The sequence below is a fragment of the Trichoderma virens genome (genome assembly GCF_000170995.1).
Source record: "Trichoderma virens Gv29-8 chromosome Unknown TRIVIscaffold_90, whole genome shotgun sequence".
Classification (NCBI taxonomy): Eukaryota; Fungi; Ascomycota; class Sordariomycetes; order Hypocreales; family Hypocreaceae; genus Trichoderma; species Trichoderma virens.
The window spans coordinates 1,361,631-1,376,068 of record NW_014013659.1 but is presented as its reverse complement, the minus strand read 5'-3'; the positions used below and the strand labels follow the sequence as shown (position 1 = coordinate 1,376,068).

At 53.3% G+C, this 14,438-nt stretch overlaps 5 protein-coding genes across 5 annotated transcripts; 4 read left to right on the top strand and 1 right to left on the bottom strand.

The window, feature by feature from the left end:
- Positions 1 to 115: 115 nt before the first annotated feature.
- Positions 116 to 1,829, top strand: TRIVIDRAFT_75132 (uncharacterized protein; the record flags this gene model as incomplete). Its single annotated transcript, XM_014095495.1, has 4 exons — positions 116 to 163; positions 375 to 532; positions 632 to 1,455; positions 1,520 to 1,829. 4 exons carry the CDS (start codon positions 122 to 124, stop codon positions 1,690 to 1,692), a joined length of 1,197 nt encoding a protein of 398 aa, XP_013950970.1.
- A 128-nt stretch (positions 1,830 to 1,957) lies between these two features.
- On the bottom strand, positions 1,958 to 2,798 carry TRIVIDRAFT_65480 (uncharacterized protein; the record flags this gene model as incomplete). Its single annotated transcript, XM_014095494.1, has 3 exons — positions 1,958 to 2,046; positions 2,121 to 2,489; positions 2,567 to 2,798. The coding sequence occupies 3 exons, from the start codon at positions 2,796 to 2,798 to the stop codon at positions 1,958 to 1,960; spliced, it is 690 nt and encodes a 229-aa protein (XP_013950969.1).
- A 3,193-nt stretch (positions 2,799 to 5,991) lies between these two features.
- TRIVIDRAFT_123489 (uncharacterized protein) lies at positions 5,992 to 8,547 on the top strand (the record flags this gene model as incomplete). The annotated part of the gene is made up of 4 exons (XM_014095493.1): positions 5,992 to 6,341; positions 6,402 to 7,926; positions 8,002 to 8,203; positions 8,273 to 8,547. Coding segments are annotated over 4 exons (2,352 nt in total), but the record flags the coding sequence as incomplete, so codon positions are not given.
- TRIVIDRAFT_217066 (uncharacterized protein) lies at positions 8,371 to 9,948 on the top strand (the record flags this gene model as incomplete). Its single annotated transcript, XM_014095492.1, has 1 exon — positions 8,371 to 9,948. One exon carries the CDS (start codon positions 8,584 to 8,586, stop codon positions 8,863 to 8,865), a length of 282 nt encoding a protein of 93 aa, XP_013950967.1.
- Positions 9,949 to 13,091: 3,143 nt separating this feature from the next.
- On the top strand, positions 13,092 to 14,347 carry TRIVIDRAFT_135791 (uncharacterized protein; the record flags this gene model as incomplete). Its single annotated transcript, XM_014095491.1, has 3 exons — positions 13,092 to 13,777; positions 13,819 to 14,053; positions 14,141 to 14,347. Coding segments are annotated over 3 exons (1,128 nt in total), but the record flags the coding sequence as incomplete, so codon positions are not given.
- Between the last annotated feature and the right edge of the window lie 91 nt (positions 14,348 to 14,438).

The window sequence follows — 14,438 nt, the reverse complement described above, 5'->3', positions numbered from 1 at the left end:
GGACTTTTTAACGGCTGAAGCTGCCCCGATCTGAAGCCCCGATTTTCTCCCATCGAGTTGCTGGCGGCGGCCGTCGTGGGAACAAGTTATAGCCCAGTGTGTCACTGCGGATGACGGCAAGATGAGGAAGACGCTCATTTTATGCTTTATCCATGGATTCAAGGTACGGTGGTTTTTTTTTTTTTTATGCTTTAACCACTCCCCCTTCCCCCACCGCCTGTACAGGGTCGTGCGTGGTGGGGGAAATCTGTGCTCAGGACGATGGGCGTTGGGCAGTGGTGACGAGGGCCAACGACGTTGCGAAATGGGTTTCAACTGCTACAGCGGGATTGGATTTTGGCTAATCGAATTGTGTCTGCTGCTGCTTGCTACAGGGAGGTGAATCTACGTTTGGAGACAACTACTCGTTTGTCGAAGACCTTCGCGCTGCGGTGACGCGGGAGCTGCCTGGCATTACCATCAAGGTGCTGGTGTATCCAAAGTACGAGACGAGGGGCGACTTGGGGGAGGCTGTGAGCAGGTTCCGCAGCTGGTGAGTCTGGTATTCCGGCCTTGGCTGCCATTGAAGAAGAATTATAGCTATAGAGAAGATGGGGATGGTCTTTGGGCTGACACAACCGGTGGAAAACAGGCTGCAGGACAAAATCATCGACTATGAAGTAGCCATGGGCACTGCCTCGCCAACGGTCGAACCATCCGTCCGGACCATCTTAATTGGGCACTCGATGGGCGGCATCGTCGCTGCAGAGACGGTCATGGGACTGGCCGCCGAGAGGCCCATCTATACGGAAGACGGCATTGACAAGTCGGGGGGCGGTCCGACGTTCAACCACCTCATGTTTCCTCGCATCCAGGGCGTGTTGGCCTTTGATACCCCATACCTAGGCATTGCGCCCGGTGTGGTTGCTTACGGTGCCGAGGGCCATTACCAGACGGCGCAGTCGGCTTTTTCGCAGCTGGGCTCGCTGTGGAAGATGGCGGGAGGCGGCGGTGAGGATACTGCTGCCGCTGCCTCGGCTGCTTCTGCGCTTACCAAGGCGACACCCGCCAAGATTGACGATGGCGGCGGCTGGGGCTGGGGAAAGATTGCTATGTATGGAGCTGCTGCCTCAGCCGTGGCGGCGGGCGGCGCAGCGGCGTGGATGAACCGCGAGCATATCTCGACTGGATGGTCGTGGGTGTCTTCTCACCTCGAGTTTGTGGGCTGCCTTGCTCGACCTGAGGCTCTCAAGCAGCGAGTAGCGTACATGGTGAAGCTGAGCTCGGAGCTGAACGTGGGATTCGCCAATCTGTACACCCGACTGGGCAAGGGGGCAGAGAACAAATCGGTCAGCATGGTCGGCACTGTGCTGGGCAAGGACAGGACGTTTTGCGTTTTGCCGAACAAGCAGCCGTCTGGGCTGTGGATAGAGGCTGTGAATGATGCTGTGGCAGACGAGACAACGGCGCATATCAGTATGATACCTCTCTTCCCCACTGTAGAGCTTGACCTTTGTAGGATGCTAATTATGTCCGATAGGCATGTTTGAAGCCAAGAAGAACCCAGCATACGGGAAGCTATTGCAAGACTCGACAGGCTTGATTGGCTCTTGGGTGCGTAGGGATTGGTCTGATGGAAGTCATGAGCCGCGGTCTAGATCTCAGCAGTCGCAACAGTCTCAGCAATCTCGGCAGCTCCAAAAGCTGAGGTGAAGGCGTGTTACTAGAAGCGCTATGAAGTAGGAAATACCGATACAGGGAGTTCATTAGGGGAAATGAAGACGGTTTGCTTGTATATTTTACGATTAGCATTACTACTATACACACACCGTATTTGGTTTTTTTCTTCCATTGTTACTTTCTGCCATCTATTATCCCAATCGCAAAAACTCCTGCCAAATCTAGTATGCAAACATGGCTTTGTCTTGCACAGATGTGATTTTTGCTCCTTTGTATTATTACTCTTTGTTTATAGCGTTTATTGAGTCGCCTTTTCGTTCTTGGTCTTCAAGCTACGCATGACCTTTCGTCTCTGGGCCATCATGTGGGTGTACAGGATGTAAGCACCTGCAGAACTTTTGTTAGAACTCCGACTCTGCGATAGTTTACCCTTACGGGCAACGGAAGAGCTGGTTACTAACCTGGAACATAGATTACCAAAATGCCATACAGAATGTACGGCAGCTGCGTCCACGGGTACTCGGTCTCGTGCGCAGCAGGTCCCACGGCAGCAAGATAGATGATTGAGCACTCGCTCAAAATGCCAATGGGGTACAGCACGAAGAAGGTGTTGTATCGCAGCCAGGTGAGGATGCGGGGCGTAAAGCCGGAGAGGCTAAGGGCGAAGTACGAGTAGCGGATGACTTCGGTGACGGACCAAGCGATGAGCATGGAGCTGTAGGTGGGCGTTTCCTTGGCGAGGTCGGGGTAGATGAAGAGGACGCCCCAGACGAGCAAGAAGCGGGAGGCGACCTGCATGACGGTTGTGAAGAGGGGGGCTCGAACGACTCCTGGAGGTTTGTTTTCTTCGCGTTAGGAGGAATTGGGAGATGAGGAATGGGAGGATTGTGTTGTTATTTGTGCTTACCGAAGAGGGAGTGCAGGATTTCCATGGCCGCGGCGGTTTGGGTCCATTTTGTCTGCTCAAACACGTCGTAGAAGAGAGCTACGGGACCGCCGCCATTGAGGAGCCTGAATACTGTCTTTTCGAGGACGACGCCCCAAAAAAAGGCAGAGATGACATTGTAGAGGATGAGGTAGGCGGTTTTGATCGGGGAAGAGGCAGGCTTTGGAGCCGCTGCCTTTTTGGAGGGAGCCATGGCTGGAAAGGCTTCTGGGTGTGTTGGCGCGCGAATTGGTTGCGTAGAGGGGAGTTTTGTGGAGGGAGAGGTGGGAAAGGGAAGACGGGAAATGTTGGCGATGCTGGAGATTTTGGTGGTTGAATTTAGGTGGAGGAGACCCCCAGTTCGTTGGGGTGGAGGGGTCTTTTTGTTGGTACAGATCACAGATCACAGATTTACAGGGACGGAGATGCTGAAGCGCCGAGACAAAGCCAGTGGGAGAGGCGCCAATTTATTTTCTGCTCAATTGTGATGATCATATTATTTTTTTTTACTTTATCATGATTTGGCTTGTGATATAGATTGAGTCAGGAGTCTGGGGACGGTCAAATGCTTGGCTTCGCTGTCCTGTATCTGAAGCTCGGCAATGCGATTTGCTACAGTCCATGTAACGGACCGCCGCTAAGCTGGATTAGGACGGCAGGCGTAGGATTAAAAGTTGAGATGGATCTTATCCAATTGATGTCAAGTCAAGCATTGATCAGAACCACATCAGAGATAATTCCCGTCACTTTGGCGTCTTCAGTCTGTACCTGCTAGGTAGTAGATACGGCATTCCTGCGCTTTTTATAGATTCAGCCCGTCCGGATTCTGTAACACAAGCGAATCCATCTGCTCCGTCTTCTCCCATCACGGCTTATCTCCATGCTCTGTTTGCACTCCTGCAGCGCCTTATGCGGTGCCACCTCCATCACGGATTATCATGCCATCCCAAAGTACCTTTTCCCCCAGGTTCCATAACACAACCGTACACAGCCCCCCCAGAGCCGGGAAAATGCTCTCTGCCAGTCAATTTTGGATTTTTCTCTCCTCAGCCCCCCCAGGCTAAAGAGAGTTTCTGCTAATGCGAGCAATACCAGCTCCGCAGGTGCTGTGCCCAATGAAGAGCCCGGCTGCCACGCAATTTTCTTTTTTGTCACGATGCTGTCAGAAGCAGCTCGAGTGCTAGACTGATGGGTTCGATGGGTTCGATGGGTTCGATGGGTTCTCTCGGGATGTCCCTAGCGAGCATTAGCAGCATCGTGGTGAATTCGTCCTGTCCCGCCAGCGTGCTCACGCGCCCATGTCAATCCCATGTTTCGGCCATAAACGCTCGACAGCTTCTGCTGCGGAGCCCTGCGCCAGATACGAAACTATGTACATGTACCTGAGCCCAGCGTGCTGGAGGCTTCGACGCCGCTCCCGCAGGTCTCGGAACAGGCCCCCAGGACCGCTAAGGTGGCGGGACGTCTCCCCCCCTGCCGCGTACCGGTACCTCTGGAGGGATGCAGGGCGCGCTGCAGAGCCCAAAGCGCAAGTGACAACAGCGCCGTGCAGCGCAGCGCAGTGACTGGAGTGCAGCAGCATCAGCAGCATCAGCAGCAGCAGCAGCCCGCAGGCGGCACGAGGCCAACGCTGGACGAACACGCAGCCAGCATGTATGCGCAGCCAGGAACCCGTACAGTACAGCAGCAGGACAAGTCACCCAACATGTCACGGCCGGAGGCTTGGTTGTATCGTCCATGTACCTGATGATATCCGCTGTGCTCCGTACTTTAAGGCACGCATGGCGAGTGCTGTACCTGCTGGATACCCGAAACGACGGCGACAAAGGCCATGTGTCCAGGTACTGTCCAAGTCGCTGTCGTGCCGGCCTAGTGCCTGCCACCTGCCTGCCACTTGCCAAGCAGTGCCCAACCAGGCCACCCATCAGTGGCCGCTCTCCCTGGAAACCTCAGCACTGCAAAATTCCGGTACCTTGGGTGTACCTCTGCCCCAATGTTCTAGCCCCGGGGCAAGCGTGAACAAGACAAGGGTCGCGGCATCAAAGAAGTGGCGGTAGCGCTCCATCAAGACAAAGCCTCGCCAGATAGACGCCTCGTCCTCCCTTTCACTTCTCTCTCACACTCTCTTTTTCTTCTTCCATGCCCCCTCTGCCCATTGCGAGGCAATCGTAGCAGCGGCGAGCTGGACGACACGGCCGACATTCGACCCTCTCCTTTGGTTCTTGTTCTTCTTTCTACCTGTACTTAGCCCTTTGGTTTGCCTTTGACCCCGTCCCCTTCTCCAAAGCCCAGGTAAGCCTCCTTGGCCTCTTTTTCTCTTGCGCCTTTCCCCACCGAAGCAGCGCCGCCTCGGAACCCTTTTTTTAACCTTTGGACGCTGCTTCTCGCGATACCTCGTCTTTGTTTACTGCCATCTGTTGTTTGTCCGTCTCTGCTTCGCCTCTGCTTCTGCTTCTGCATCTTGTCCCTCTGCATCCCCTCCTCCCCCCTGGCCAGTCCGCCACTTGTTGAACGGACCGTTGTCTTTGCGCCTCGGCCTATCATTTCATCGACAATCGTGGTCTCTGCTCTGCGAGCGCCTCCACAGACGATACGCTAATACTTCTTTTGTGCGTCTCAGGAGCGAGCGCTGGCCACAAACAACCTCCTTCGACACCTCTCTCTTTCCCTCTTCTCTCTTGTCCTCCAACCTACTTAATCTCCTCCTCCCCAATAGTGCCCCGACTTGCCCGGTTTGGTGGCCTGTTCGAGTGACACAAGCCCTTTCCGTCACCATCACGAGGTTCGTCTGGCCTGATTCTACCTCTCAACTTCTCCCTCCTTGGACACCGCTTCGTTTCCAGAACCCCTCAGCAGTTCCTAGCTGCTTCCGTGTGGTAGGAGGGCTTTCTTGTCTTGCTGCATTGGCCGCATTGGGTGCATTGGCTACACTGCACTGTTTTGGCTTTTCTCGCAATCCCATCTTGTCAATCCCCATGCGCTGTGGCAGCGATTTGTCCATCAAATACGCACGTGTCGGTGTGCTAACACATGTCTTTTTCCGCCAGGTTGGACCATAGCTAGAGACGATCCCAGTAACTCGGGTTTCCCCCAGCTCCGGATACCGACAGACGTGCGAGCTCGCTCAAGCCAACGCTTCCTGACAATTCGACGAGTGGTTTACATTGTGGCGGTTTCATTAAACAATTTGGGAAGTTGCGCATACGGCAAAGTTTCATAGCAATGTCGAAACCACAGAGAAGAGATGCCCAGCAGGGTGGGGGCAATTCGGTCAAGGTGGATGGAAAGATGAATGGTAAGTTGCTGTCATCACAGCCACTATTCCCCTCCATTCTGGGGGGGATTCGGGGTTTTCTCCGTTAAATCTCTGACAACGCCCCATAGGTAATCGATCTGGTTTCAGGACCGATGCCGCGATTTCGAACGGCCGCTTCGGAGCTCAAAGAACTCTGCAGCCATGGGTCCCTGACAAGAGCGATGCCATTGATGGAAGTTTGGAGAAATCTACTTCTGCCGCTGGCTGGGACCAGTTTGCTGAAAACGAGAGGCTCTTTGGCCTTAAGACCGACTACGATGAGAACATCTACACCACTGCAATCAACAAGGACCACCCGCAGTACCGAGAGAGAATTGCGGCTGCAGACAAGAAGGCCAGGGAAATTGAGCGCAGTGCAGCCATCACTGCCCACGTAGCCGAGGAACGTGTCATGGACTACTCTGGCCCCAAGGACCGTGCCGATGATAACGAGGAAGACAAGTGAGTTGCATCCCTCGGACTTGTTTCCCCTGAATACCTTGATGCTAAACCATTAAACAGATACAGCGGTGTCCGCCGTCAAGACTTCCCTCCTTTGACGTCTGGACTAGGGAATCGGTACACGCCTCCGGCTAAGCGGGCTCCAACTGGACAGGCCACGGTCAAGGGAGCTCCCGTTGACCCAGCAATCATCTCATCGCAGATCAAGGCTCCGCCGAAGAAGCAGTCTTCTCAAGCCTCTGACACATCAAAGGCGACGTCCGATGCCCTCAAGAACGGAGCCCAAGCCAAGAACGAAACCCAAAAGGCCTCGGAAAGTCAATCGGCAAATCTCAAGCCGGCGGAAAACAAGACCCCTACCCCGACTCCTGCCGCTGCCGCTGCCCCAGCAAAAGAGGACAAACCGGCAGAGAAGCAAACAACTACCACCAGGGCCACCCCTTCTAATTCTCGTCCGCTCAGCAACTTGCCGCCGAATGCCCCCAGCGCAACTTCGACTGTTGAACGTGACGTTTTGAAGGAGTTTAAGTCATTCGCTACCCAACAACGCCTCAATGCAGAGAAGGCTAGAAGCAACAAGGCAAAGGCGGATAAGGAAGTCAAGTTGACGGAACTCAAAAAGTTTGCAACCAGCTTCAAGCTTTCAACGCCGGTCCCCTCTGATCTGGTATCCATCATCGCAAAAGATCCAGTCAAACAAAGAGAGATTCAGGCCAAGGCAATGAAGAACGCAGAGGAGATGGCCAAGGCCAAGACCGACGCTGCCCAGGTCAAGAAGGACGCCACCACAGTCAAGGAGACGGCCCAGCCCAAGCGTGCAGAGGCTTCGACAACAGCGCCTCCCGCCGTCGAAACCCGGCCTGCACGAGGGGCTCCTGCTCCCCAGGCCACCCCCCCTAACGGCGGATCTGGTCGCCATACTGGCCCTCGTCAACAGTTCACCCAGCAGCAGTACCACGCACAAGGCTACAGAAACGGCCGCGTGGGTCCTCAGCATGCGCAGCAGCCTCATGCAAATGGCACGCTGGCGCAGCGCATCCGTAACGTGGAGCAGCAAAAGTTTTCTCAGCCTCCTGCTCCTCACCAGCATGCTGTCGGCCCCGAGATTCGTGCGCCGCCTACTGGTCCTTCTAACGGCACGGACTACGCTCGGCGTCACAGTGGCCATCTCGGAGCTAAGCTGAACCCCAACAGCAACGAGTTCAGGCCCAGCCCATTCGCCCCGTCCTTCAACCCGAACGGACACCCGAGCGCAGGATCCAGCCCCCGATCTGCTGCCAATCATGTCACTGATGCCGCTAACGCCGTCAATCATCCACAGGGGCAGCTCATCCGGCGAAAGACCAAGGCTGTCGATGTCAACAAGTGTTACATCTTGTCGCACATCAAGACCATTGCTCCGCCCCAGGGCCGTAACTGGGATGACAATAATGGTCTGCGGCCGTCCTACGACACTCTGCCTACCTGGCGCCAGCTGCAGGATGAGGAAAAGGCGGACTCTACTATGCATCTTACTTACAAGGAGTACTTTGAGCGACAGCCTTTCTTGGTCCCCTCCGTGCCTACTCCCAACCCGTCTCATGTTGTGCCTCACATGGCTCACCAGCATCAGCTTCCCTTCCACCTTCAACAAGGCGCACATAACATGATGCCGCGACAGTCTCCGCACATGCCTCCGATGCAGATGCATACGCCGCAGCATGGACCTGTGCCTCATCAGCCCTACGGTAACGACGACCACCGGATGATGCACTCCAACTCTGCCCAGTCGTTCGCCTCGCCGCGCATGGGACAGTTGCCCGTGGCGTACCCGCCAGTCAACCCAGGGGCTCAGGTTCCATATGGTCAACCGGTCTTCCTCGGTGCTGGCAACCCTCAGCTCGGCCAGTTTAGAAGCTACTCTAACAACCCGCACTACGTGCCGACACAAGGACATATGGGAGGTCCAATGATGATGCAGCCCCAGTTCATTCCGGGTCCTCAGGGAATGATGGCGGCCCCTCACCTGATGTATCCCGGTGGGCACCATCCGCAGTTCATGCCACCCACTGGCCCACCACAGCAAGTGCCAGGAGCAAATGGATATCCTAGCCCAGGACGGCCAGCCGCACCCATGATGGTTCATCAGGGCTCTCAACAAGGGCATAACATGTACGGAATGAGCCCCAATATTCAATACAACCAGCCGGCATACGGCCCAGCACAAACTAGTGCGCCAAGTCAGTGATGCCCTTATTACTGGATGGGGGGAGAACCCTCGGGGCTGACGTTTGCAGTGTCCAATGCGCGACCTTATAACGGACCTGGGCCTCAACATTTCGCGGCCAACCCCCAGCAAGTGCCGCATCACTACAGCCCACAACCACCTAGTAGCAGCAGCGGTAATTATAACAACAACAACAAGCAGCAGCAGCAGCAGCATCAGGTGCCGCAGAGCCACCCTCATCCGGGCCCACAGGCCAACCGTACATCTTCCACTTCTCCCAAGAGCCAGGAGGTGGAGGGATCGGATGAAGCCAAGTAGGAAATTGGGCCATGCACGACTAGATTTGCAAAAGAGATAAAGAAGAGTCATCCTGAGCGTTGCATATCTATCAGGTTTTTGGCTGCTATTCGCTCGCCGCGGCATTTTCTGGCTTTCCATCACAGCTCTGGATTACTTTGCGGTAGTTTTTATCTTGCAAAGGAACAAACTTTTAAATACTCATTCTAACAAAAAAAAAAAGGAGGGGGAGGTAGGGAGGAAAGAGGGAAGGTAAAGAGGCGCATCGAACAGTTGTGATACGGCGGTCCATGAGCGTTTGCAGCCAAGTCTACATTTGGGATGACGACCTTTTTTTTTTTCTGTGTCCACGTGGTCAATAACCTGACCCGTGAGACATGATTCTCTGGGAAACCTGGTTTATGCTGGCATTATTTCAACTATTGAGCCCGCAAGCTTTGCTCCAAGGCATGGGCGACTCCGGCATGGATTTCGCAGACGAGCTGGCGGCTATGGCCCCAGCTGACGAGCTCTTAGATGGAGCATGAGCGAGAAGACAAGTATGATTTCAACGGCGAGATGGGAAGCATAGGGTGACTTTGATGGCAAAAGACTGGCGACTGTCTTGGCCAGCATGATGCAGCGATGGAACACGGCTCTGGAGAAGCAGTGCCACACCATGGCACCATACGCCGAGCGAAGATGAGAAGCAAAGTTGGAGCACGGCGACAGCAGCAACGTCGCAGAAGGAGAGGGAGAAGCCGGGACGGGATGAAGTGACGACCAGTTACGATGATAACTCGATATTACAGGACTGCCTTTTATCGTTGATGATGGCCGTTTTTGCAGGCTATTGATGGAGGGCAATGGGAGGATACATGTAACTGCCCGGTTTGTCAGCCCACTGCGTTTAGTAGTAAGCGATGGATCGAGTTTGTGCGCGGCGGAACCAGGGATGGGTTTGAGGCTCAAGCGGATATACATTCAGGGACCTCGAGGAGTGCTGCCAGCTTTATCTGATGAATGCCAAGGTAGAGTTAGGTAATATGGGCACTATCTCATGAAGTGGTCAGCTGAGCGAGTAGTTGAAGAAGAAAAAAATATGCACATAAAACATGTCAATGCAGCGTGAAGCGGGTTCGAAGCGATGGATGTTTCAACTACAGAATAAACCGAAATAAGTGTCCGGCTTTTGCTTGTTTAGAAACTCTTTCCGCACGAACCATCATGTAGCGTAGTGTGGCTAGTACAGTGCACGCCGTAACCAGCTGTGTACACTTTCAACCTAAACCTAACATTGCCTAGAAATGGATTCTTGTAGTAGTGCAGCTCGAACTGATACTTGATCAGTATTTCTCTGAAAATGGGCATTGATCTTGTATATATCAACTCCAAAGAACAAAAGTAACATTTCCAATCCCACACGCTTCAATAAATAGCCATTTATTAATAAAAGGTTAAGTAGATAATTGAGAGGACTTGAGTTTCACATAATAAACATACAATAAAAAAATAAACAAAAATCCAGAAGACCATATATCAAGTTCGAATTTACGCCACCACGGAAAACCACAATACAAAGAGGAAAGAAGCAGAAAAAGCAAAAAATTACAGCAGCCAGTATTCGCCAGTCTTCATACACCTGACTACTAATCTGCCAGCTAGTGGGTTGAAGAGGTGGAGTTGAGTTATTAAGGATGTGCTGGTTTCGAAGGAACCACGAGAAGTAAGCTCCACGGTTATTCTCAGCCAATTCAGAAAATGCCTCTATAATTTTGCTCGCGAGGATATCTCTCTCTCGCCATTCGTTAAGCTGGATAGCCCTAATACCTAGAACACGTATAAGGCCTTGGTAAAGGCCAAGGAGGTGACTCTCATCTCTCCAGTCACGGCACCGAGTGAACCCAAAATGCTCACGCGTCTCTGAGTCTTGAGGAATTCGATCTCCAACAGCATCATGCCAGAGTTTGTCAGCTGTTGTTATCGAGCGGGCCGAACACAAGCTGAGATGATAAAATGACATTTGATCTTGACACTCTTGACTGCAGAACCAATCCAGGCTGCAGACCTGACAGCGGCGACTAGTCTCTCTTCCGCAAATGTCACATCTCCTATTGGAAACATATTAGAACTCTGAGGTGCTTGATCTAAGGATTGATCACTCACTCAGAGCTTATAAAGCCTTCTGCTGTGACAGCACTGGACCTCATCCTTTGGCGTTGCGGTGAAAGATGGCAGGTTTTGGTCACATTGCAGTATCATCGTCGCGATTGAAGAGCCCTCGATTATAGACTCACGAGTGCGGGGTCAAGCCACAATCCGACTAAAAGTGGATCCTTCTTATATATTATGTAGTTAATCCGCGACACCCATTTCGCCTTTTACTGTAAATGTTAGACGAGTTATTCTAGGACGATGAGTAGACAATGCCAGGTAGTTATTGAATGGCCAACTAGGTGGCAGCTAGGCATGAGTCCGGCGAGAATCTAAGTGACTTGGCACCACTTAGTGCGGATCGATCCGCTTGGGAGGGAGCACGATTGGACTAAGCACTATGCTCGAGGGGGTTTTAGTAGGTAGTTTATTTCGAGTTGTGGTTTCATGTTATTCGGGATGTTTGTGATAATACGTAGTATGGGGAAACATGGGCAGGGCAGGGCAGACAGACAGACGCCAATGAATTGCTGCGGTTATTTGCGCGTGTCAGTGGCGAAATGGGGAGGGGAGCTTGCCGTGTTTCCGAGGGATGATTGGGGGTGGAGGAGGAATGTGATCTGCGTGTTGTTTGGGGGTTTTGCAGGTTTGGTTTGCTGATTTGTTGGATTTCAGCTTTTTTGTATGCCTTGTCTGTTTGGGAAGTGGCCTTGTGAGCGGAGTGATGGAGGATTGGTTGGCGTGGGCGTTGAGAGATGGGAAACATGGCTGAGGTAAATCAAAAGCCCAGTAGCATTGGGGAAGGGAAACAATAGAAGAGATGCGAATAAGAATAGAGCTGTGTGAGATTTTTTCTTTTTTTCTTTTTTGCTTTTCTTCTTGCTTCTTGTGCTTTATTGCGTGTGTGGTTGTTGCGGTTAGTTGTCTCTAAAACATGTTTCATGACAGGGGCCTGTGCGGCGACGTGGTTGGCTGAGGGCGGTTTGCTCCAAGGTTGCGTCGCGGGTTTTGACGCTGCGTGTTAGCCGCCCGGCGATGGATGTGACGGGCAATCCATGTACACTCTGCGCGGCTACAGTATGCGAGAGTTACATTCTTTGCACATGTAGATACCTAACTGAACAATAGCTGACCCCTGATGTCCCATTTTCCCCCTCACTCTGTTCTTTTTCTTTTTCTTTTTTTCCCGGTTCTGATACAAGCTAGTCGTGCTAGAGGCGCTTGTGCAGGGGGATGGACGCGGCACTGGCCCTTTTGCATTGACGCAAGTGCTGGATGTCAAAGTCAAGTGAAGAGTCGAGGCTCGCTATTGTCACCTGCGATCGGCAGACGAATGGCGAGGTTGGATTGGCTCTTGTGAACCCCCCTGTGGAGGTTATATTGTATCGCATCGCGTGTGCTTGATGCTGGTTGAGGCGGCTGATTGAACAGGGGGCGGCTGTTTCGTTTCTCACTCACGGCTCAGGTGAGCAAGCACATCATGGTTTGGCGATGATATATAAAGGGAGGCTCAGCTCCTCCTCACTGCTGGTGTTTTTTTGGTCTTTTTGTACAGTTTTCAGTATTGTATTTGTTCATTCCCTTTTTTTTTTCTTCTTCTTTTCATTTCTTCTTCTTCTCTCCTTGCTATTCGGTCCACAAAGGCTCGATCCCGTTCCTTAACTCGGCCGTTGTTCTGCTGTGACTCGCTATTAAATAGCCCATTCACTCGCCCTCCTCTTCGTGGTTGATTCAATCTTTTTCTTCTTGATTCGAGCTGGTCTTGAATCCAAGTATATACATACGCACATACACGAGGAAGCGCACCGCCAGCCGGTCGTATATACAACAGGCCGTCGACAGCTGCCAGCTGCCAGAACCTTCATTCATCGATCATCGGATTAAAACGCACAAAACTCGCACATTTTCGTCTCTTCTTTCTTCAAACAACAAAACATTCGCTATCGAGGAGAAATTTCGAGAGCATCACAAGTCTCTTTTTTTTTCTTCTTTGCTATATACCCATACCTATATACCCACGTCCCAATTGCTCTCGCTCTCAGTCAAGACCTCAACACCAACACGGGCTCATCATGAAGTTCACCGAGACAATCGCAGCCGCCGTCCTCGGACTGGCTGCCGTTGCCAACGGCCATATGCAGCTGCAGAGCCCTCCTCCCTTCCGCTCGAAATACAACCCAAACGCTGGCTACGACATCGACTACTCCATGACCTCGCCCCTCGATGCATCCGGATCCGACTTCCCCTGCAAGGGCTATCATAAGCTTCTCGGCACTCCCGCGGGCAAGTCTGTGGCCACTTGGGCTCCTGGTGGTTCCTACAGCTTCACCATTACCGGCACCACTGCCAACCATGGAGGAGGCAGTTGTCAGGCGTCGCTCTCCTACGACAAGGGCCAGACCTGGAAGGTCATCCACTCGTACATTGGCGCATGTCCGCCTCCAGACACGTCCAACTGGAGCTTCACCGTGCCCAGCGATGCCCCCTCTGGCGAGGCCATGTTCGCCTGGACCTGGTTCAACAAAATCGGTAACCGTGAGATGTACATGAACTGCGCCGCCGTCACCATTGGCGCTGGCAAGAAGCGCGCGGCCTCTACCCCCTTTTCCAGCCTCCCTGACATTTTCGTTGCCAACGTCGCCAACAATGTCTGCACCTTCGAGGGCAAGGACGTTCAGTTTCCGAATCCTGGCTCGATTGTCGACAACAAGAGCCAAGGCACTGCACCTCCTGGACAGAGCGATTGCACTGGACCTGCTCCGGCTTCCCCTCCTCCTGTTGCCCCTCCAGCAGGCGATCCGTAAGTCGAACAACGCTTCTGCCCCCCAATGGATTCATGAGTGATGCTAACACGATGAAATGTAGCGCGTCTCCCTCTTCGCAGCCTCCGGCCTCTCAGCCTGCGCCGACCTCTGCTCCTATGCCCACGGTTCCGGGCGGCGTTTTCATCACCTCGCCTATAGGACAGCCAACTCAGGCACCAACCCAGCCAACAACTCTCGTCAGCGTTACCAGTGTCAGCCAGCCCCCAGCTGCTACCTCGTCCGGGCCGCAACAAACTCCCTCTCCTCCCCCTGTAGTGGCAACTTCTGCTTCTGCTTCTGCTCCTGCCTTCGCTTCGTCTTCTGCTCCGGCCTCTGCTTCTGCTCCGGCAGCTCCCCAGCCAACCAATGGTGGTTCCAAGCCGCCCAGCGGCTCGACAACTGCGGGAACGCCATGCTCTGCCGAGGGCCAGTGGAACTGCGCATCTGATGGAAAGTCATTCCAGCGATGTGCCTCCGGAGCGTGGTCTGCCTCCATCCCCGTGGCGCCGGGAACCTCGTGCCAACCCGGAACGAGCGACAATCTCACCCTGGTGAAGAAGCGAAGCGACCCTGGCAATGTCCAGCGACGGCGCTTCGTCTCTGAGCGATTCCAGCGAGAACGCGGCTTTGCTTAGATGTGTACTCGCACTGGCACAG